Source organism: Rhyacophila brunnea, unplaced genomic scaffold (genome assembly GCF_057557595.1).
Source record: "Rhyacophila brunnea isolate RB1 unplaced genomic scaffold, BYU_Rbru_1.0 scaffold_4, whole genome shotgun sequence".
Classification (NCBI taxonomy): domain Eukaryota; kingdom Metazoa; phylum Arthropoda; class Insecta; order Trichoptera; family Rhyacophilidae; genus Rhyacophila; species Rhyacophila brunnea.
This window is the reverse complement of record NW_028233068.1, coordinates 2142036-2165049: the sequence shown is the minus strand read 5'-3', so window position 1 is coordinate 2165049 and position 23014 is coordinate 2142036. Positions and strand designations below refer to the sequence as shown.

The 23014-nt window shown below is 35.4% G+C and overlaps 2 protein-coding genes across 3 annotated transcripts in view; one reads left to right on the top strand and one right to left on the bottom strand.

The window, feature by feature from the left end:
* Positions 1 to 23014, top strand: part of RyR (Ryanodine receptor) — a 501624-nt gene that overhangs the window by 204754 nt on the left and 273856 nt on the right. The gene's annotated exons all lie outside the window — the stretch shown is intronic.
* Positions 6072 to 16538, bottom strand: Seipin (lipid droplet biogenesis associated protein seipin). Of its 2 annotated transcripts, XM_085954431.1 has the most exons (7): positions 16397 to 16538; positions 16045 to 16300; positions 14624 to 14769; positions 13049 to 13251; positions 10197 to 10335; positions 8981 to 9205; positions 6505 to 7670 (listed from the first exon to the last, which is right to left on the bottom strand). In XM_085954431.1, the coding sequence occupies exons 2-7, from the start codon at positions 16278 to 16280 to the stop codon at positions 7537 to 7539; spliced, it is 1083 nt and encodes a 360-aa protein (XP_085810557.1). In that variant the 5' UTR covers positions 16281 to 16300; positions 16397 to 16538; the 3' UTR covers positions 6505 to 7536. The 2 variants fall into 2 exon arrangements, with proteins under 2 accessions (XP_085810558.1, XP_085810557.1); XM_085954432.1 differs by having other exon boundaries at positions 6072 to 7670; positions 16045 to 16538.

The window sequence follows — 23014 nt, the reverse complement described above, 5'->3', positions numbered from 1 at the left end:
TTTGCCAGGGCATTTACAGGCCTAAAAGAAGTTTTTATACAATGAACCACCATTATTTCAGATGAGCAATTACTTAAAATCATAAATGACAGTACGAAATTAAGTCACTAAAGCTACTCTCGACAGTAGGCTACCATTAACAATTTATTTACTGTTCTATCGTTACCAATTCAACCATTGCTCATGGCTAGGCCAAATGTATGTAAGCGTTTTTGTAAATCCAAATGTTGAGAGAATGTAACCTACAAGTATGGACTATGTTGAAGCTATTATATATCGTCACTGTTCTGGCAGAAGACACTAATTCGAAAAAATGACATATTGAGTTAGTTATACCAAAATGTTCCTTATTTCAAACTTTACCGTCTGGAAAAACACACTAATTTTTATAAAATATACATTTACTTAAAAACAGTTTTCTGCAAACGCACTAAATGAAAAATTGCGAAATGTTGCCTGGAAATAACAACTAATTGAGTTAGTGTTTTCTGCCAGAACCATTTTTGCTTTTCACCTTATACTGGCAAGCGACTTAGTGTCTATATTCTCTACAATTCTACAACAATATTATGATCTGAGAGATTGACAGAGCCTGATTATAAATATTGCTTTTAATCATCATAGTCCTTTTATTTATACATTTATAATCAAAATCGACAATAAGCCACTGATGTATAAAATACATTAAAAAGATTATTTACATGTAGTCCAGGTGCGTTACCTTACAAACCGTATACATAATCATAGAGACATACTTTTGTGATTTGTCTACTTGAAATGATAGTATACACGAAAGGTTATGGTACCAGGTCGGGAAATGGTCGTGACTCCCAATCCTCACCTCCGTAACTTGGTACTTGATGAGAATCCCGCGCGTACATCGGATTCGTCGGAATCATATAAAGTTTGTTTTGCAATTTTTCTACCTGAGACGATAGTACATATACACGAAAAGATATAGCACCATGCCAAGGAGTCAACGTGGCTCCCACTCCTCACATCCTCGATGGGCACCGCGAACGCACCTCTGATTCACCTGCACAATATGATATACCTACACGGTCTATTTTGTAATTTGTCTACCTAAGATGATAGCAAGTAGTACACGAAAAGTCACGGTAGCAGCATCGGAAGTAGTCGTGAATCCAACTCCTCACTACTTAACTTGGAACTACAATTACACTGTGTGAGCATCTTAGTTTCGTATGTATATGAGAGATGCAGTATGACTTTGTATATTATTTAATGCTGGCCATTGTCAAGAACATAGGCATGGTGCCATTGTATCCAGCCAGTGTATTGGTTACTTTGGTGTTAGCATCATTCTTCTTCTTCATAGTAGGAACCTCATGTCCGAAGGTCGTGACTTATATGGGCTCCACTCCTCTGTACACCCAACTTCGTGTTCAAATTAACTACGAATTCAATATGTGCTTCTACTAACAAAGCTCCTGCTGAAACACTTTTTCGTAATAATTATGAGAAATGCAATTTATTTTATGATTCGTCTGCAAGAGCCATATGCACAGTAACGTCCCGTGGGGGTAGGCAGATTGAGCGTCGCTTGGGGGCGGCAGTTACCCGAAGAACGGACAATCGAGGAGAATCATTAGGTATATATAGAAATAGCTACGTAAACTTAGTTATAACGGAAATAACTTTCCTTAAAAAAAATCAGCTCACTGGTTGGAAACAAAGTGTATTCATAATTACTAAAAAGGTTTAATAGGACTGTAATTTTTGCCGGGTTTGCGATGTCTCGCGATGCCTAGTTTACTTCCGTTGTCCTTGGACGTCACGTCCTTGCGCACATGCGCAGATAAGCGAATTGCATTTGAATTATTGGTAGGTACCTACATACTTACATACCCTAATTTTAAAAAATTACAAATATTTTTGCCAGTCATTCGCGAGCTTTGGAAGTTGTTACATGTATTTTAAAATGTATCTGAAACCGTGGACTCACAATATTTTTTGTCTATTGAAGTAGAGATGTAATTAAATTAGATTTAGTGGTATAGGTATTGTTAGTAATGTATCCATACAACACATTTTTTAGATATTGGTGTCATGAAAGGATGATACAAAATACGGTAGGTATAAAAAAAATGAGGCGGCATTTCGGCACTGCTTAGGGGCGGCATTTTGTCTTGGAACGTCACTGCATATGCAGTAACTCAATTGATATTTTCTGGGACAACAAGGTGTCTGTAGGTGGATGTATTTTCGATGAAATTGTTCGCCAAGTGAAGCTGGGCTGAAAAACTTTTGACCTTCTGAATAATGTCTTCAAAAATGACCCGTGCCTTAAGCGCAAAATGTTAAACCAGTGTGTGCTTCCCGTAATTACAAGTGCGTGTGAAACATGGACCCTAAGTAAAGGAAAGACCCAGAAACTTATAGTAGTACAGCGTGGTATAGAGGTGCATGCTGGGCATAACGCGAAATGACCAAAAAGTGGAATGATTGTATAAGAGAACAGACAAGGGTTTGCGATGTAATAGTGTTCTCTAAAAACCACAAATGGTAATGGGATGGATACATAGCTCAAAAAAGGGACAACCGATGGACAAATGTAGTCATCCAGTGGTACCCAAGAGGTACAAAACGTCCGCAAAATATACCTAGAGGCCGCTGGATCGATGAAATGGTTAAGTACTGCGGAAGTACGTGGCAACGCAACGCACAGGACAGAGAGAAGTGGAATCAGCTTGGAGAGGGCTTCATCCAGCAGTGTATTGATTCAGACTGATGATGATGACTCTAACGATGCTACTTTTCCACCAATGATAGTTACTCTGAAATTCCCTTAATCAATTTGTCTTCTACTTGTCACTATTTACACATGTACCTACTTATAATCTCTACGCTCTATAAGAATATACTATTGCAGTATGTATCTATCTCATTTTTTTAATAAAAATACCTAGATAATTTTACGTACTAAAATTTTTCCCTAAAACTATGACAATGGCTTGAGAATATTCTGCATTTTTCTCCTGGCAGAAAACACTAAATAACACTTAGTGTAATCAGTACCGCTTAAAAAAAAAAATGTGTTCTGGCAAAAAACACTAATTCGTTTTTTTCTAAACAAATAAGAAAATAAACATAAAAAAAGAAAAATTTACTTTTTTTTTACTTTAACATTCTTAATCAATAAACAGTATTATTTTAAAGTCATCATTTTTACGATTTCTTAATAAACTCACATGATAGACCATTTCAAACATTTTAAAAACTTCAAAGTCAAATTACTCGAAACTAGTATTCTCCAATTAGTGTGTTCTGCCAGAACAGAGACGATATTATTATGTATGAACTTTGAATATAATGTATTTCCATTCATTGATCTCGGAATTTAACAATATAATATAATATAAATTTACAGCTATGAATAAATAAAAAACTTATCCGTGCAAGAAAATATTAAATAAAAATCGCTAAATTAAAATGTAAAATAAATACAAGTTTGTGGTTATTACTACTTACTCTCTTCATTACGTACTTTTGTATTTATATATTTGTGGGTAGTTTAAATATTTTTTTAAATACTTAATAAATATACTTAATCAGAAAAAAAATGTAATACCTACCCAACTTCATATTGATAAAATAAATTTTGTTCGATATTATATTGGTCCGAAAATGTATGTACGCTGTCTTCCTAACAATAAGAATATATTATATTTAGTTGGGAAAGGAAAATTTTGGTACAGGCAAGCTTTAATAAAAAAATAAATGTATGTTTTCATGCGAAGACAATGTATTTATCTGCAAAAAAATATTTAATGACTACATATCTATTATTATATTCTCCATCATAATGCACAATTTTTGGGTTTAGGGCTATTTTGATCCGCTTCCAACCGTCGTCCAACAAGGTTCTGCATATTATATCACTCAGTTGCAAAATATTACCCCCTACTAATACAAAACAGTTTTTTACTCCGGAATGTAAAATAGATAAGTATCATATCGACTGGATTGTTTGAAACATGAAAATAATCATGACACATAAATTGAATATGTACTATTATTTTGCTTAGAGATCTGCCTGCAATAAAGATTAGATCCCATTTATTTACTAAAATTTCAAGATTTCTTTACCTAATGGCCGCAGGATTTATAAAAATAAATAACTTAAATTAAAAGTATTTGTATTTATGCCTATGATTATATTTAAGCAGTCTTCAACTCAATACAATTTGTGCTCTAGAAAAATAAACAAAATCAACATTATAATTTATAACATGACATACAATTATTTATGTATACGTTATAATTATATGATTATGTGTATCACAATATAAGAGATCATTCATCTTTGATACTAGAAAATTGTGTAACTCCAAAAACGCTACTTTACAGGAGAGACAAAAAACAATATGGTTTCGTATACAAATATATGGTTATGGCGTTATGATTTGATTATGATTGAACAATGTTACAATTTTTTTGGAATTATATCATTTGCAAGGCGGGTAGATATTAACAACGGCCACTAGATGGCATTCAAAGTCAATTTTCAATAAAAATTTTACACATTTTTCTAGTTTCAACAATGATATGCATTTTACAAAAACCGTCTAGAAAATTATAAATATAATACAACTTCTTTATAAAAATGGTGTTCGTTATTCACATGCCCATTTTTGTAATACATACATATTACAATATTTAAACATTGTAATATTTTAGTAAACTATATTACATACTCGTAATATACATAACTGAGTTGGTCCCATTCCTCAAAACATAATTGAAGTTAAATAATACATAACATTAGTAAATTACAATAACATAATAATATATCATAACTGACTATGTACGAGGGTGGGTCAATAAGTCCTTGGAAAAGCCGACAGGTGGCGCGACTAGTACTGTAAGCGGTTTGTTTTCATGCAGCGGCACTACCGATTCAGTATGCTGCGAAGTTTCAATCAGATTGGTCGGGTTGTTGTGTGTTTCTCGTACATTTAAAAAAAAAATTTGCATGTTTACAAAAAATGGAGAAAATTGAGTTTAGAGCTGTTATTAAACATTTTAATATAAAAGGGTTAACAGCAAAGGAAATAAAAAATGAGTTGGATTTAGTTCACGGCACATCTGCTCCTTCACTTGCAACTATTTATAACTGGTTAAATGAATTAAAACGTGGTCGTACATCAACAAAGGATGAACCACGCTCAGGACTTCCTGTAGAGGTGACTACACCAGAAATGATCAATAAAATCCACGATATGGTGTTAAGTGACCGAAGATTAAAGTTGAGTGAGATAATTGAGGTTACAGGGATCTCAAAAGGTAGCGTCATTTCTATTTTACATGACAAATTGGGCATGAAAAAAATTTCTGCAAGATGGGTGCCGCGTTTGCTCACAGTCGACAATAAACGCAATAGGGTGGTGGCCTCTAAAGCCCTGTTGTCGCTCATGCAACGCAATCCGGAAGAATTTTTTCGTCGCTTTGTGACTGTAGATGAAACATGGATACACCACTATACTCCCGAGACGAAAGAACAGTCAAAGCAGTCGATTGCGAAAGGCGAACCATGTCCAAAGAAGGCGAAAACCGTAAAATCAGCTGGTAAGGTTATGGCTACTGTATTTTGGGATGCACGTGGAATTATTTTCGTTGACTATTTGGAAAAAGGAAAAACAATAACAGGGGATTATTATGCATCTTTATTGGACCAGCTAAAAAACAAAATTGAAGAAAAACGGCCTCATTTAAACAGGAAAAAAATCCTCTTTCATCAGGACAATGCCCGTGTTCACACATGTTTACGATCAATGGCTAAAATTGAAGAATTGAAGTTCGAATTGGTCGACCACCCACCGTATTCGCCAGATTTAGCCCCCAGTGACTTTTTCCTTTTCCCAAACTTAAAAAAATGGCTAAGTGGACAACGTTTTTTTTTCAAATGAAGAAGTCATCGATCGGACAAATGCTTATTTTGAGGACCTTCCGAAAACTTATTTTTCTGACGGTTTAAAAAAAATTTAGAAACGTCTAACCAAGTGTATTGAGCTCCAAGGAGATTATGTTGAGAAATAAAAAAAATAAATAAAAAAAAAACTGTTTTAATGCTTTTTTCTAAGGAATTATTGACCCACCCTCGTACATACCTTATGCAGTTTTATTCTAGCAATTGTGATTACCATTAACACGAAATTCAGCATCTGAGCACTTTTAATCCTTTCCACGCGGTCGGCATAGCTGTTGTGTCCTCATTAGGTGGCCAGTAGATATAATTAGCATATCATTTAAATGTCGTAATTAAATAGTAATTAAATGGTCCACTGTGAAAAGGTTAAAAAGTGTTATTTATTACTGGCAAAATTATGCATGTGCAATTTCGTGTGAACAGTAAACACGAACTGATAGAATTGAGCTGCTGGTATGGTTTTTCAAAATTGATGAAGGTACAATAAATGTGTCAATGGTTTATGTATATTATATTTTGACAGGTGTAATAATTGCTTATATACTTTCTTTTTTGAAAAAATGACAAATAACACATACTCTATAATAATAACACTGTTTAAACCTCTAAAATGACATGAACATAACAACAATGGCGATAAATTAAAAACTACAATATGTAATAGTGAAATATTATTACACATATTTTATATAAAGCATATTTTTACAGTATATATTACGAATCAACATGTACATACACAACATTTAGAAAAAATTTCACTGCAAACAAAAGTAGTAAATACCTATATTGATGGTTAAGAAACAACACCTCGTAAGCAGAGTTGGGTATTTCCCGGGAAAATCTCAATCTCGAGATTCGGAATTTCCAGAAAAGAATTCTCGAGATATCGGGAAATTTAAAAAAAACTTGTAAAAAGCCTTTTTAAAAACATTTTTATGTAAGAAAACAAACAAAATAGAAGTAGGAAAACAAAAATAATTCAAAACATTACTTATTAAAATGGAATTTCAAAAAACACAGACTGTCCATCGCTGCGTCTGATAATCGCGTACGCTTTTGAGACACAAAATTTCCTGATGTTGCAAAAATTGCGCTCATTTTGAGTGGACATTGGCTTAATTGTGTTAAATACCGTTGAAAGCTGAAAATTCTTAAAAATATATTTAGCTCCTAAAAATGTTTGAAACAACATCTCGTATTAGATAATGATAACTAGTAAATGCATCATATTGTTTGCCACTTGTTACCTGTCGGATGCAGATGGGTCCTCATATTACATACATACATTCACCATAGATGACAAAAACATTGATTTGTAATATCAAATATCAAACACATAGACAGATGAGTTTTTTCCCTCTCCTGTAAAGTTGATATTTTGTCACTTATGATGTGTCATTTCTTAACCCTCGATATAATAAATTCACTTCAAAACTACGCCTCTCCTTCCCTTTTTTTGGAAAGGTGTGGACGTGTTTAACATGATAAGTCAATAACTTATGTATTGACTGGCACAGTTTTATGTATATAGAATAAAATAAATAATAGCCATCATGAACACTAATGCAGCAGAACAGAATTTTTTTTTATTGCGCGCGTGCCTTTTCTCGCTTTCTAGTTTCTTCACCCGAACGGTCTTCTCTCTTGATCTTGAAATCCAATGAATCGTGTGATGCTGAACCTTCGTCCAAAAAGCTGGCATCATCAGATGAATGGGCACCTAAAGATATAATAAAAGCGTTATAAAACTAATGAAATAAATTTATAATACTTGTGGTAATCAAAAGCATAGGGAGGGGGGCATTTACTGCCTTTTAGTCCGATAGCAGGGAGTGAAAAAGAACCATGAGGTCTTTTGGATATCTTATATAAATAGTTTGGGTTGTCATAAAATATCTCAGTTTTCAACCTCAGTGCACTTATTAAGACCTTTATTATTTAAAAAATCAGGAAAATTTAATTTTTATAAAAAAAGCATACGTAATTTTAGGTACATATGTTTTTCGACGTAGTCCCCGTTACGATTGATGCACTTGGTGGGCCATGGCACTAGGTTCTTGATTCCCTTGTTGTACAACTCCGGTGCCGCCGTCCTCAAAAATGTTCTCACCTCTTCCTCCACGTCCTAGTTGGTCTCAAAGCGTTTTCCGGCCAAATGTTGCTTCAGGTGAAGAATGGAAATAACGCGGTGCCAGGTCGGAGGTCAGCAGGACGAAGGAGGACATCCCATTTCAATGAGTCAAAAAGACCTTCCCTTCTTGACTTGAGCCTTCCATCAGCATTTTTGGCACTCAACGAGCACACCTTTGCATACCCCAATTTTCCCCTCAAAATCGTTTGTATGGTAGACTTACTGACATCTGGGATCAAAATTGCGAGCTCACGGACTGTCAGATGGCGATCTTCACAAACATTATCATTGATTTTCTTCCAACAAAACGTCATCAATTTGAGGACCTCCTTCCTCTCCCCTCCTCATCATGAACACTCGTTCTACCACTCGAAAACTCAGTACACTACTTCCTGACATTCCGCTGGTTCATCGCATTACCATAATTGGATGTGAGACGACGGTGGATTTTAATAGGGTGGACTCCCTCCTGGTTGAGAAACCGAATGATTGAACGCACCTGGCAGGTGGCGGGATTCGACAACGGAGCGTCCATCTCAAACAGACGCAAAGGTCATACAGAAGCAGCTATCGAGCCGGCTTAGTACTTTGGAGAAATAACATCCGCATCACCAAAAATGAATAATGGTCTTTAATTCTTGGACAACTCTCCTATGTCACTGTAGGAAGTAATTGTTAAAATGTAGTATAATAAATATTAGACATTACAAACATGCAATTGGATACAATTTACTGAAGATTACATTAAACACAACGACAACGGGTCTCGTGGTAAAGTAATAAAAAAATTATTGACATGTCACAGACAGTGTATAGGAAAATGATTTTCTGAATGAAAGAACTCTGTCCTTCGATGACGGAATCGAAATCTTTATATTTGTACAATAGAAAATGCATACCATCGTCTCCTTTAATGCTTAGCGAATCCTGAATGCTTAAATCACAGCTATCAAAAATGAAATTCTCCGTTCCCCCTCCCGTTATCAATTTTTTTTTCAACGACTTTTCCTTCCTCTCCTTGTGGTCATCGTTTTCGTCTTGGCAGTCCTCTTGATCTGGAGGCTGAAGATGGTACCAGCTGATCGCGCATACTAGAGCCACAAATAACAAATTTGTGCTCACCCCTGAAATAAACAAAATAAAAAGATTGTAAGTATCAATCAAAGATTTTACTATTAAAAGAGAGAATAATACAAAGCATTATATACAGTGCTAAATAGTGATGAACATAGAACATGTATGGATGATTTGGTTAATGTTATATTCTCTGCGTTAACAGCATTAGAAGCTTTGTAAATAAAAATGAAAATGGTAAACTGCTGGCATTATCATGTTTTGGATACCTACCAATTTACAATCTTATTTTTTCATTTGTTGATCTCTAAATACATAATAATTATAGTAGGTATATTATTATAAAAATTGTCATTTTAAGCTTTTTTAGTGAGATTCAGTGTTTGTCTGTTGGGTATTTGTCGATAATTCATCATAATTTAATAAAAATTATATAATATCACTTGATAATTACCATATATAAAAATTATGGTATTTATTTTTGCATAACAATTATTGTTGGCAATATTGCAAGAATTTACTTGCCAATGGAAACGGTACTAGAAGCAACTTTTGCAGGACTTCCTACAGTTCTCTCGCATGTGCAATAATTGTCACTGCAAGTGCGAGAAGTTCCTAAACTGGTCATAAAGCTTGCGAGACTTTTCGCAAACACATTTTTACTTGCAATTTCTCGTTTCTCGAGAACTGTCACGATTGCACTTGCGGTGCTGTTTACACTTGCGAGTTATTGTCTGTCAGTCTTGTCAGACATTCTTCTCAGAAGTTTTCTTGCAAATGGAAATAAGCTTTGGCTACATTTTTCAACATCACTTTCGTATATAAAGCTGTCAGAATCTGTCAGGTCAGAGTAATAATCCTGCGACATGGAAAAGGTTTATCTCATTTAAAGTAAATTATGAAATAAAATTACTCAGTGTAGACTTCTAACTAACTGAGTAGTAACAATAAAATGTATCAAATCAGCATCGAGACATTAATCAGTTAAGGGTGATCGTATCATGATATAGAATAATATGTGAAACAATGGAATTGTATTACCCACGGCGGCTGACAATATGGGCCAGTTGAACATCAGATACCGGAGACCAGTGAAATGAGCATCGATGTTGAGAGTTGCAGAATAGATTTCAACATGCCGCGACTGGATTTCCACATACACATCTGTCACGGGTTGATCCTGAAGAACACAAAATAACCAATAATTTTGGAGACAGTAAGTAAAACTGGATCGGTAAAAATGAGAGATTGCCATGTTAAGATCCCACTTGATTCTTGATAACAAAATCCCAGAGATAAAAATGCTGATTTCAGGATGAACTTTCGCATATTATTGTCAGAAAATTGCAAGTTTCCCATAGATCAGTTTGAAAATTTACGAAATCACTTTGTGGTTCTCATTATTTATTGGAAAATTGCATATATTATTATACATAGGTAGTAATTTTAATAAAAAAAAAAATTATTTTTAGACCGAGAATTATTATTATTTTATGAACACCTGCAAGATGAAGCCGATCAGAAAACAGGGCTGTCAAAATAATATTAAGCATTCATATTCATCATGGTTTTTAATCAAACCTGTGCAAGTACGTACTGATAACTTGGGTGGATTTTGTAGCAAACATACTATTGATATCAGTGGCGAAGGGTGGAGGTAGGCTGTTAAGATCCGCCATAAATAGTGCACAATAAACTTTTTCAGACATACATATTTTTTGTCATTGAAATAAGACTACAATTCACAGAAAGTGTTGGTTAGTTTTTAAAATTAAATTAAACCCTGAGAAACCAAGCGATATTAGATAATAGTCAAAAAATACATGTCTATCTATAAAATATCTAAAATTATGCAATTAAATCATACATAACTTTGAATATTTTATAGATAGAATAATATTTTTTATTTATTATAGTTTGGTTTAGGCAGGGCTTAATGAAATAAAAAAAATGAACCAACAATATGTGTAATATGTATTTTTAATCCAACGAAAACAAATAACTATGAATGAAAAAGTGTGCACAATTTTGTCGTATCGCCCAAATTAGGCCAAAACTATAATGGTTTCGTTTGGGCAGGGTTTAATTGATTTTCAAAAACTAACTAACACCATCTGTAAATTGTAGTCTTAGTTCAATAAAAACAAATACATATGACTAACAAAGTTTAGTGTGCACTATTTATAGCGAATCTTAACAGCCTACCTCCACCCTTCGCCACTGATTGATATATATACGGGTATATTATTATTATAACCCAATTCAAATTGAACATAGGTTGATACTCAAATACTATTATAGTATGTTTATGATTTCGAGAAAATCATACGATGGTATAATTAATCCATATCAATTATTTGAAAACATTACATTCGCACTTTGCACAAAATTACAAACACATTCGAAGTTTGCCGCACACGTACAGACCACGTGATATTTGTTTACGCAAAATCGTCGCTTTTCAAAATGGCGAATTTGATTACCAGATTTTTGAATCAGTATGTTCCTTTTTGTCTTTTTTTATTCGTAGGTTTGTTTACTATGTACACCGAGAAATTTCCATTTATAAACTCGGAAACGATTTTTACAGAAGAGTTTTGGAATATAATGCAACCAAAACTGGAAAAAATTCTATCATGGGTGTTGACTTCCTGAATTAGCTAACCCCAGGTCCATGCCACTACGTGAACCACAGTGGATATTAAGCCATTTCCACACTGGCAACAAGTTGCTGGCAACCTCATTAAATTTTACGATACTTACCATAATTGCTTAAGAAATTTTACAATAATTATCGTAAAATCTAACGAGGTTGCCAGCAAATTAACTTGTTGCCAGTGTGGACCCGGCATTAGATGCACAAAACTTAAATAATATATATTATAAATAAAAATTTAAAATTATAAATATATATTATGATTTATGTCTTCGACAGCCCTGATGAAATAAATGTGAAATATGAGTCGGATCAGTCACAGAGCAAATTTATTAACACATTCAAACAACTTTGACACGACCTTTTTATATTAACTAGTAGACCAGATATTATGGACCACATGTTAAAAAATCATATTTTCAATTCTCAAGGCCAATTCTGTAGAACGTCCTCTTAACAGATTTTGTTTTTTACGAGAAATGGATGTCAGCCATTTGCTCAACCTATTAGGTCCACACCCTGACAGACACAAATTAAAAAACAATATGTGTACTTGCCAGACCCAGGATTCGAACCTGGGACCCACGGCCTGATAATCCAACGCTTAAGCCGCGCGGCCACCGTGGGTGTGAAAGATGTGTGTCAAAAATGGTTAAAAATATATAACTTTTCACATGATAAACAGCTAAATCATAATATGAAATATCCAATTCATATCAATAAATTGTTCAGTAGTGTTCGAACGCTGAAAAAATTGACAAGATTTCATATTATGTTTTGAATAATCCCAAGATCTCAGGATTGGCAATACTAATCCTAAAATCCAAAGATTGTCTGGTATTGCAAGCCCCAGTCCATCAATCAGAGTAAACCGGAGGTTCATAAAAAATATAAATTACATATATTGACGTTTCACTCAAGGTTTTTTTTAACTAATACTACATTGATAATTTGTTCATCTCTTTGATTACGGGGTGGGGGTTACTTACTTTTCCAAAAACATCTAATAATACAAAGCATCATGGAGCAGCAAATAAATAATACTCCATCCGTGCGTCACTTTTTCAATTCATATTGTTTATTTGGCTCCTCAGATCATGTGACCAAAGATTTGAGCAAATTTCTAACAACCACTAGTTGTAAAAAGTCTATTACAAACAATTCGGAAATGAGATGCCATCTTAGAGATTCATTAATCAGTTTTTACCAGTGTTAGTTTTATCATAAAGTGGCTGACCTGATCATCTTCGAAATGTGAAAATAGTTCCAATTTGACATTAGTTTTCTCTTCTCTGAAGCCAAGAATGAGAGCGGGAGCCAGCCAAATGGTGGCAATGAAAGTGTGCAGCGGAGACCGATATGGCAAAAGACCCGATCGGCATGAAGCTGAAGACAATATTCCCCCGCGAGCTCGTAATTCAGCACAACACATGAACATCCCTGGACACACAATACATATTATTTATTAATTATAACATATTGATCTCAATATATTTTGATGCTAATATTATATTAATTTCTGATTCTGTATTAATGGAAAAGAGCGGAAGAGAGGCTGAGGACGCTGAGGCGTTACAAAATAATCAACACTGTTTTTCACCATCACAAAAAACACTCAATTTCTCATTTCGTTTTGGGTTTTGAGATACCCGGGGTTCCAGCGGCTAGCTCAGGAAGTCCATCGAACCCCGGATTCACAAAAAAAAAAAAAAATTAAACGGTTGGAGTATAAATAAAACTCGGTCTTTCGTGTTCGTGACGTGGTCTTATATTTTCTTATGATTTTTAGTTTCACAAATTTATATCTGGGTTTTTACGATTATAGTCGCAGGTCCTATCCTATTGGAAAAGGGACGCTTACTACGTACTTACGCGTACCCACGCCATTAGTAAAAGGGACTAGTGATTGGCCAAATCTGATCGCATGATCTTTGATTCGGCGAATCACGAGCCTGACCCTGGCGCCGGCGCGCGAGGATTTCACGCACAATGCGCGGCAAAATTTATTATATTTGAATACTTATATTTAGTCTTAAAATTATCGCTTTCATCCATCATCATTTATACTTTTTAAATTAAATTAAATTTATCTTAATTACACCTCCGCCCAATATGCGATTTTCACACACCGGACGAAGGCCTTTACTTATGATTAAAAAATACTTACGTGGTTGAGCAAGGAATCAGATTAGATGTTTTATGAAGCCGTTTCTAGAGGTCAGGGTTACGTTTCGACTTATAGCTACTAAATGATTATTTTACACCGGGAGAAGCCCGCCTGTAACAGGGGTGTATCAGTTTCCTTTGGGCATTTTATTGTCAAACTGTTCTTCTACTGTGCAAAGAGCCTACTGCAAGACAGTAAGAGGAAACTACACATCAGTTGAAGGTATAGAGATTCACATCTTCTCTTTCTCGTCAGGCCGTGAGTGTACGCAGAAGAATCAAGTGATACGACGAGGTCATGTAGGCTTCCTTATGATTAATTTTAAAACGACTTTCACGTAAGCCGCTTAAGGAAATAAAAATAGTAATGGTTAATACTTCCCCTTCAAATCTCAATGAAACCTTATCATATTACAACTGAATATAAATTACATGTTTTTATCATTTTCACAACTCAAATCATACGGGTCCCTATGATGCGATCGACGCATTGGACATGCCTGGTCTATAATATTATAATAACACCACGACAAAATTACACATTCAGCTAGCCCGAGTTAATTTAAATATAGCCACATGGTTAATAAATCAGTTGCCACTATTCTGTAAACGAAAAAAATAATATATGCTAAAAATATAACCATACCTAAATTCTTATTAACTTCCGATTCAGGCATTTCCAACGTCAGCGTTAGTTTGTATGGCTGGCCGACCATTAAAAGCTGCTGTCTCTTTGTGAGAGGCACATGTGCTGATGGAAATGAACAGATACCCTTCTGCTCATCACAAGACCTGGAAAATAAGAGGAAATGCTACTCCAGTGTTTAAACGGAGACATTGAAACAACTTTAGGAATTGCTACATACTGCATCAACAACTGTGTTTACAGTGCCTACATACTCACATATTTTATCAATACTCTACTCATCACATAGATATTACAATTAGATAATATATTATATCTGGTAAATAAACAAAAGACAAGTTGGGTAAGTACCCAGCACAAAAAGTTCATGAACAGTAAGTACTACTTGAGTACCTGAGGTATTGAACATGTCAATGGATGACCTATTTGAATGATAATGAATACATGGAACTCATTGAATAATTCATGGAAAAGTTTGATTTAGACTTTCCACTAAAGGAAGCTATGCGCAGAGGAAATTTAATAATGTAAGAAAAAGATACAACTGTGAGCTCTAGGGACAGCACAACGATTTTGGCGCAGTTTAATCAATATCAGGAGGCTGTGTTTGTTACATCATTTTGGATCATATAAATGATAAATGCCCACGATGGCCGAGCGGTTACACGTCAGGCTTATAAAGTCGTGTATCCTGGGTTCGAATCGCGGGTCTAGCAAATTCACATGTTTTTCATTGCGTGTTTAGACCCAGAGTATGGACCTAATCGACAGGTTAAGCAAATGGCTAATATCCATTTCTCGTAAAAACAAAAATCTGTTAATCAACCTCCACTTAGTGGACTTTTTCCGTGTAGAATTTAAACTTCATTTCATTTTTCAATAAATATTCTGTAAGGATAACGGTTAATAAAACCCAAAAACCGTTTTCGGCCGGCATTTTACCAAGATGGCGTCGTTTCCCAAGATGCCAGAATGGCACCTGACAGTTTTGTAATCAATGTAAAAAAGAGTGTCAGAACCAATGACCTTTATCTATCGACAATACCTAGTCCCCCCCCTGGCGACCAGACTAATATGATCTTAAGATCGAACATGGTAAAAAAAAATCAAAAACTGACATTACTCTACGACTCACATTTTTTTTTACAAAAGGCACATAATATGCAGGTATTTATAGTAATCTGAACACATGATGATGTGCAGTGTTCGCAAGATGTTACCAGAATAAGTAGGTAGGTAGGTATATTAATTTTATTTTATCCGACTATACTAAATTATAGTGCACTACATATTTAAAATATATTATCAGGTCAAAGTGCCACTTATCTCACTTTTCTGTAATTTGGGGGGATTTATGTAGATATAGGATAAGAGATATCTACATACCTACCTACATCAGTTTCAATAATTTTTGTACTTACTTGAATTGAAGATGCACAGGTCTGGAGTGGGTAATATTTGGCATATATGTATAATAAAATGCAACATACATAAAAATAGACACCCATACTATGACTGAAGTTATTAAGGCTATGACGCCACCCTTGAAAAGAATTTCGCGTAAACTTATCACCCCATCTGAAGTCTTCTGCCTGTAATTCGCAATCACGTTTCTGACAAAGAAGCGCAACGGCTTTCGAACACGAGATTCCACCATCAAAAACGGATGTCTCAGTTCTAAAATAAGCGAGAGTAACTGCATTTTAAAGTTAAACGGCTTGCCAGTCAAATCAAAGTGAAATAACACTGCACACACGGTAGAACATTTATTACAGCGGTCTGAAGATCCGGCTCAAAGAGTGATAGTGCTATAACCTGCTACATTTATAGACTTATCGATAATACTTCTCTAAAATACTATTTATAAAAAAATATTATTGTTGTCGTTATCAATGTTATCGTTATCATCGTAACTATTTTGACGTTTCAAAGGTTCGTTATGGCCGTTACAAAAGTATTGATATTTTTTCACCGATACTCGGGTACAGTGGTATCAATACTTTTCTGTCAATATATTTTCAGCCGGGGTCGATCCACTGCTGGATGAAGGCCTCCCTCAGCTCCTCCACTCTTCTCGGTTCTTTGTTTTTCTCTGCCACGTACTTCCACCAAACCTGACTAGTTTGTCAATCCAGCGGGTTTTGGGGCACCCCGTGCATTCGCCGTGCAATGTGCCGGCCCACCGCCATTTCATCAATTTGGTGACCTCTATCACATCTCTCACTCTCGTTTGCTTTCTTATCCATTGGTTCCTTCTGCGGTCCTTACGCATTATGCCCAACATGCACCTTTCCATGCCACGTTTGTTAGGCAACTCTCAATTTTTGGATCCCTCGTGTGTTGAGAGTCCATGTTTTGCAAGCATACCTTAGCACTGGTAGCACACTTTGGTTGAACACTTTACGCTTCAGGCATATTGGAAGGTCGCTCTTGAATATATTACTTAAGCGCCCGAATGCACTCCAAGCTAGCTTAGCTCTTCGAGCAATCTCGTCATCTATGCCTCCATCTACAGACATATTTGCTGTCCGAGGTAGACATAGCTGTTGGTTATCTCGATTTGATTGCCGTTGATTAATATCGCTTTTGGATCAGCGAAGTGGTTTATCATTACTTTTGTCTTTGAGACATTAATCTTTAAACCAAAGAGATTGAAAGTCCAATCTCTTTGCTTTAAACTTATTTTCAAGCTTTCATTTGCGAGCTCTTGCATCATGCCCTGGAGTTCTTCTTGGGTTTCCGCGAAGACAACAATGTCGTCTGCAAAGCGCAGGTGACTGAGGAGTGAGGTATTCTCCGTTGATGAGGATTCCTCTTCTCGCCCAGTGGATGCGTCTAATTAATATGTCTTCTACGATCAATACGATATACAGGCCTACAAACTTATCTGGAGAATGAGATGGAAGAGCCACTGCGGAAAACTACCCAATCACGACTCGTAACTGGCAAAACGTGACATTCGGATGACTTTTTCAATATGGCATCCTATGGTAGTTCGTAGTTCCATTTTTGCCATTCTTCAGATAAGTTTGTCGGTCTGTATTTTCTTTCGATACAAATACCGATATTTTTTGCGGAAAAAGTTCCCTCGCGGACAAACTTAACATCATTTTGATACCGATCATTGAACTGTTACGTATATCGTATTATGATAGGCCTTTAGCTAAATTCACATAGAGCTGATGCATACGTGATATTTTCTGATAGTTTGTGAAGCATTCGGAGACATTCGTTTATCGGCGTATTGTTATTAATGGTATGCAGACGAAGAGATTTTTATATCAGGTTTGCCAAAACTGAATGTGGTCAATGTAAGGCTTTCGTTTATAAGAACGTCTCCATGAGCGCAGCGAAAAAACCAAACCTCATCGATTCTTCTTCTTTTCTTTCGATACGATAGGTGTCGATACTTTCTTTCGATATGACGACTCTATTATCCTTGTATGTTGCCAGTCCAAAATATACTTATTCCTCATTACCCATTGGACCTTTTTATTATAAAATTCAAAGAGATTGAAGAAGGGAGGAGTCCAATCTCTGATAGAATATCATTTTCATCAATTATTATTATTTCTATGAAAATCGCGCAACTATGTACTAGGTACATTACAAATAGCAAATAATAAAATTGTGGCCAATGGAAAAATCATTATTAAAATATTAAGTATTGTTTAAAAAACACAATATTCCTTGATAAACAATAAATTAATAGGTACAAAGGGGTTAGAGTTCCAATCTCATTGATTAAACAATTTGTTGGTTTATTAATAATGTTGTTTTTCATTGTGTTGAGCAAGCGGCTAACATACATTTCTTGTAAAAACGAAAATTTGTTAATACAACCTCCACCCTATATGATTGAACACGGTTAAAAAAAATATAATTATGTGAAGTTTATGGCACTCTTTGTTGTGGTGAAACCATGATTTAAAAATGGTCACGTTTATTTAAACAAGGTAGAGAGTCATTAGAAGATGATGACCGTTGTGGAAGGCTAAGTGATGTCACTACACATCAAATGCTATTAAAAATCGAAGATTCCCCTACAGTGGCGCACCCAGGATTTAATATTGGGGGGGGCCCAAGGAGAAGAATGTAAATTAGTCCCATAGGCTCTTTTTCTTCTTCACAGCCTAATTTCTCGGTGTACCTACACCATGGTCCCCACATCCTGAAACGGGCCCTCAGGCTCGGATATTTGGCGGGCCCCCTACCTACCGCTAAGATTAAAGGCAGTGTGAAACACTACATTAACGTTTTTCAAATTGTGTTTTAGTTCAAATTAAGGGTACTTATACATAAGAATTATTGGCGATTTTCAATACATCCACTTTAATAATGGAGCTGTCGAGTATCGACACATAATAATCAAAAAATATATTGCACAATTATATAAGTAATTGAAAATGTTCGTGGCCAAGAAGTATAATAGCGCCGCTATATATAGACTTTTTTTACTATTAAAGCTAATTTATGATGTGTGTTTATCTCACTTATCTGGTCATCCCGACACGCCGGGCCCCCCACAGCCCGGGCCCCCAGCCTAGAGCCCTGTCAGCCCTCCCCAGCCATGACCTACACCACTCCGGAATTCGGGTGGACACCGAGAATTTTTTGACAGATCCATTAGGGATTGGGTTTCTAAAAAAACCTGACATTAGAGTTTCGAAATTTTTGTGTTAGAAATTAAAATCTATAAAATTGTTCTAAAAAGGTGCTGGAGAATTACAAATCATTTTTTTGTCAGTGTTTTTATTTGTCTAAGCCCAAAGGTTTATTGGCTTTCAATTTCAATGGTTAAAATCATTCTGATAATTTTCATGTTTGGGGGGTGTCAGGGCCCCTTGCCCCCCCACCCCTGGGTGCGCCACTGTAACCACCTCACTTCAGTGTGAAAAAGCAAACATTCGAACTTAGCTTCCATAGAAATGCAAAGTTTTTTTTTAAAAATGCCTGTTTTGAAAGGTCTGGATTTGATGAAATTTACCATATTGGTCTAGTACAGGTTTTAGCACTGCGGTAATGTTTTCGAAACTATAGATTCCCTGTGTAAATAAAACAGTGCGTAGATATTATAATGTTAGGATTTCTTGTCTTTGCGAGGGTAACAAATCCTTTAAATGAGCCTAACATTGACGGAGCACCATCCATACAAATTCCTCCATGATATTTTAGATTTTAGACGCGTGCGATCGATTCGGCAACATCGAAATCACATTAGATCTTTCATCGGCTTTCATAATTTCACGAAGGACTTTTTCGGTTTTTTCTGCTTTTATCATTATTTTCGCGGTGCACATGCAACAAGCCAGCGGTGCACCGGTTAAGAACCACTGGTCTAGAGCCACAATATTTATGCTGAATTCCACCGAAAAAATGTTTTTTTTTTAAATTTACACCACCACCGTCTGTGGTGGGCATGGCCCCCACATCATGAATGTTTGGCGGGCCCCCTTACCTATCACCAGGGTTAAGGGGAATGTGATGTTCTACAGTAGTGTTCCCAAATGGTATTCCGTGGATTTATCTATATTGTTAAATAATTCCCTTGAATTCTTGATTTGTCGGAACTCATATCATATTATCAATCGTTATCATACTATGAAACACTGGTCGCGACCCCCTCTTGTGGTAGCCAAGTTGCATTCGACCCTTCGATATTGGATAAATAACCATTTTTATTTTTCTAGAAACACTAAAAATAATTGTAATATAAAATGATACACGTGAATTATTATCATGTAGTTACGTATATCATATTTTCATCATACTTCATATTTTTTATGTTAATTTTGATTATCTATAGCGCCACATGCGATTTTTCTTATAATATAACAAATTTCTGGTGTGTTTATCTCACAATGAGACGAGCCGCCACGCCGGGCCCTCTTAAGCCCGGGCCCCCAGGCTGTAGCCCTGTCAGCCCATGGTGGTGGGTGTAGTCGTACTTTTCGCCGAATTTTTATCGTCGATTTTGGGTTTTTTAATAGTGAAGTTCCAAAATATTAATTGAAAATGGAAAAAAAAGTATTATTGCATTTAACTTATAGGTACACAAACCTACCCAACAGAACACAGCCTAATTTCTCGGTTATCGGACTTTTGTCTATTGCATTCGGTGTACACCACTCCGGAATTCGGGTGGACACCGAGAATTTTTTTACATTTCCATTAGAGATTGGTTTCTAAAACAACCCGATATTAGTGTTTCGAAATTTTTGTGTTTGAAATTAAAATCTAAGAAATTTTTCTAGAGGGTGCTGAAGAATTTCAAATCATTTTTTTGCCGTGTTTTTATTTGTCTAATCTATTGGCTTTCAATTTCAATGTTTTTGGGGGGGCCAAGGCCCCTTGCCCCCCCCCCTGGGTGCGCCACTGTTCCCCTATGGAAAATGGTTGGCTAAAACTAATCGAAATCGCAGAAAGGTTCATCCTATCCAAAACAATTTCCAGAATTATACATGAAAATCTTGGGATGTCAAAGGTAAGTGCAAGATGGGTGCAACGAATGCTTATGCCGCATCAAAAAAGTTACCATGTGGAATGTTCTAAGCAGTTTTTAAAGCTGTCTGGTGTCAATCAAGAGGAACTTATCAACAAAATTGTTACGGGAGATGTAACGTGGGTTCTCCATTATGACCTTGAGTCAAAACAGGAGTCCATGCATTGGCATAAAAAGGGTGGTTCAGCCCCCAAGAAGTTTAAGGTTGTACCATTGGCTGGGAAGGTGATGGCAACAGTGTTTTTGGATTCACAGGGAATCCTGTTGACAGATTATAAACCAAAAGGCACCACCATCACAAAACAGTATTACGTTAATATTCTAAGTCGCTTAAAAGAATCTATTAAAGTAAAAAAGAGGGGCAAATTAACAAAAGCTGTATTCTTCTTCAGGAATTGCCTCACCCACCTTACATTCCTTATCTGGCTAGTGCATTAATTGTTTCAAAATTTGAAGAAAAACTTACGTGGAAAACATTTTGATGATGACGAGTCCCTACAGGCAGCCGTAAACGAGCATTTTGAAGGTAAATCGAAAAATTATTTTTATGAAGGTTTAGAAAAATTAATCGATAGATTGAAGAAGTGTATACATGTCCAAGGATATTAAATTGAAAAATAAAAATATAAAACATATAGTATTCTAGATTTACAAGAGATTAATTCTATGTCCGGGGTGTAAAACCACATAAGTCAAAAAATTCAATTTTTCGGTTTTTACTGATTCTATAAGTCAAAGTGATTCTGCACACTTGTGTATAAACACATAAGTCAAATGCTGTTAGTATGGCGTTATAATACAAATAAACAAAACCACATTAGTTATTTACCTCTGAAAAGCGGGGTGTAAAAACACATAAGTCTGACTTATGTGATTATGCACAAAATATAAAATTTTAATTGGCAACAACGGATGACTTATGGTGTTAGTCGCCGTAGACAGTTCATTTAGTTGAGTGTAGTATTGATGTTCTGAACTCATAAAAGGCGTGTAAACTATTTAAATTGATTAATACGTTATACTTAAATACAAAATAATGTCAGAAATCAAAAAAAAATACTTGCATTATCATTATCCAATAAAACATCTTTGATAAAGTTGCAAGGTAAGTTTACCATACTTCTAACTTCATGTTATTTTTTCATAAACATAATTTTATTGGGAGTGTACTTTTAATTTCACACAATATACAATTTGAATTTAAGTTTCATTTGTTAACGTTAACAACATATTAATGTGATTATGAAAACACAAGCAAAAACGTTGCCATTTGACTCCGCGTACGAGTTTTTGGATCAAGATCGACCTTTTATCTCTAGTGATACTAATCATATCAATAACTGCAGAAATGACATTAATCCGGATACATCGAGCCAGAATCTTCAATGTTTGGCTTCAACACATGAACTTAATTATTTGTATGCCCAAAATGAAAATACAGTACAAGGCTCTAGCTCTGATGACTCTGTCATTGACCCGTCATTTATTCCTCCATGCCATATTATAACTGACACTATAGCACCAGGTTCGGAACATAATGAAATTGAAGTAATAGTTTCACAAAAGTCTCCGCAATCAACAGAAAAAGACACAATAAGTATACGTGAAGAAAGAAAACGCAAAAGGAACAGTGGCTAAGAATACCATTCATAGGCTGGGAAGTTAATTAGAAAACTTATTCAACTCCTTTTATCTAAACGCAGAATGTTGTGCCAAGATCGAATCATAGAAAGTCATCGCATCAAGCTTTTTGAAGAATATTTCAATCTTACACAGCATGACAAAAGGAGTGCTTATATATCGTCATTAATTTCCATTCAAAATGAAATGGTGAAACAGACATTTTTGTTGATCTTGTCGCCACAAAAAATAAGCAACTGTAGGTGGCA

Bases quoted from the DNA above. Each gene is read 5' to 3' on its own strand.
- Seipin (XM_085954432.1), bottom strand. From the start codon at position 16,325: ATGCAGTTACTCTCGCTTATTTTAGAACTGAGACATCCGTTTTTGATG. The intron at 13,252-14,623 runs GTATGGTTATAT...TTGTGTGTCCAG, and splicing joins GGAAGTTAATAAGAATTTAG to GGATGTTCATGTGTTGTGCT. The intron at 7,671-8,980 runs GTATGCATTTTC...TTATATCTTTAG, and splicing joins AAGCATTAAAGGAGACGATG to GTGCCCATTCATCTGATGAT.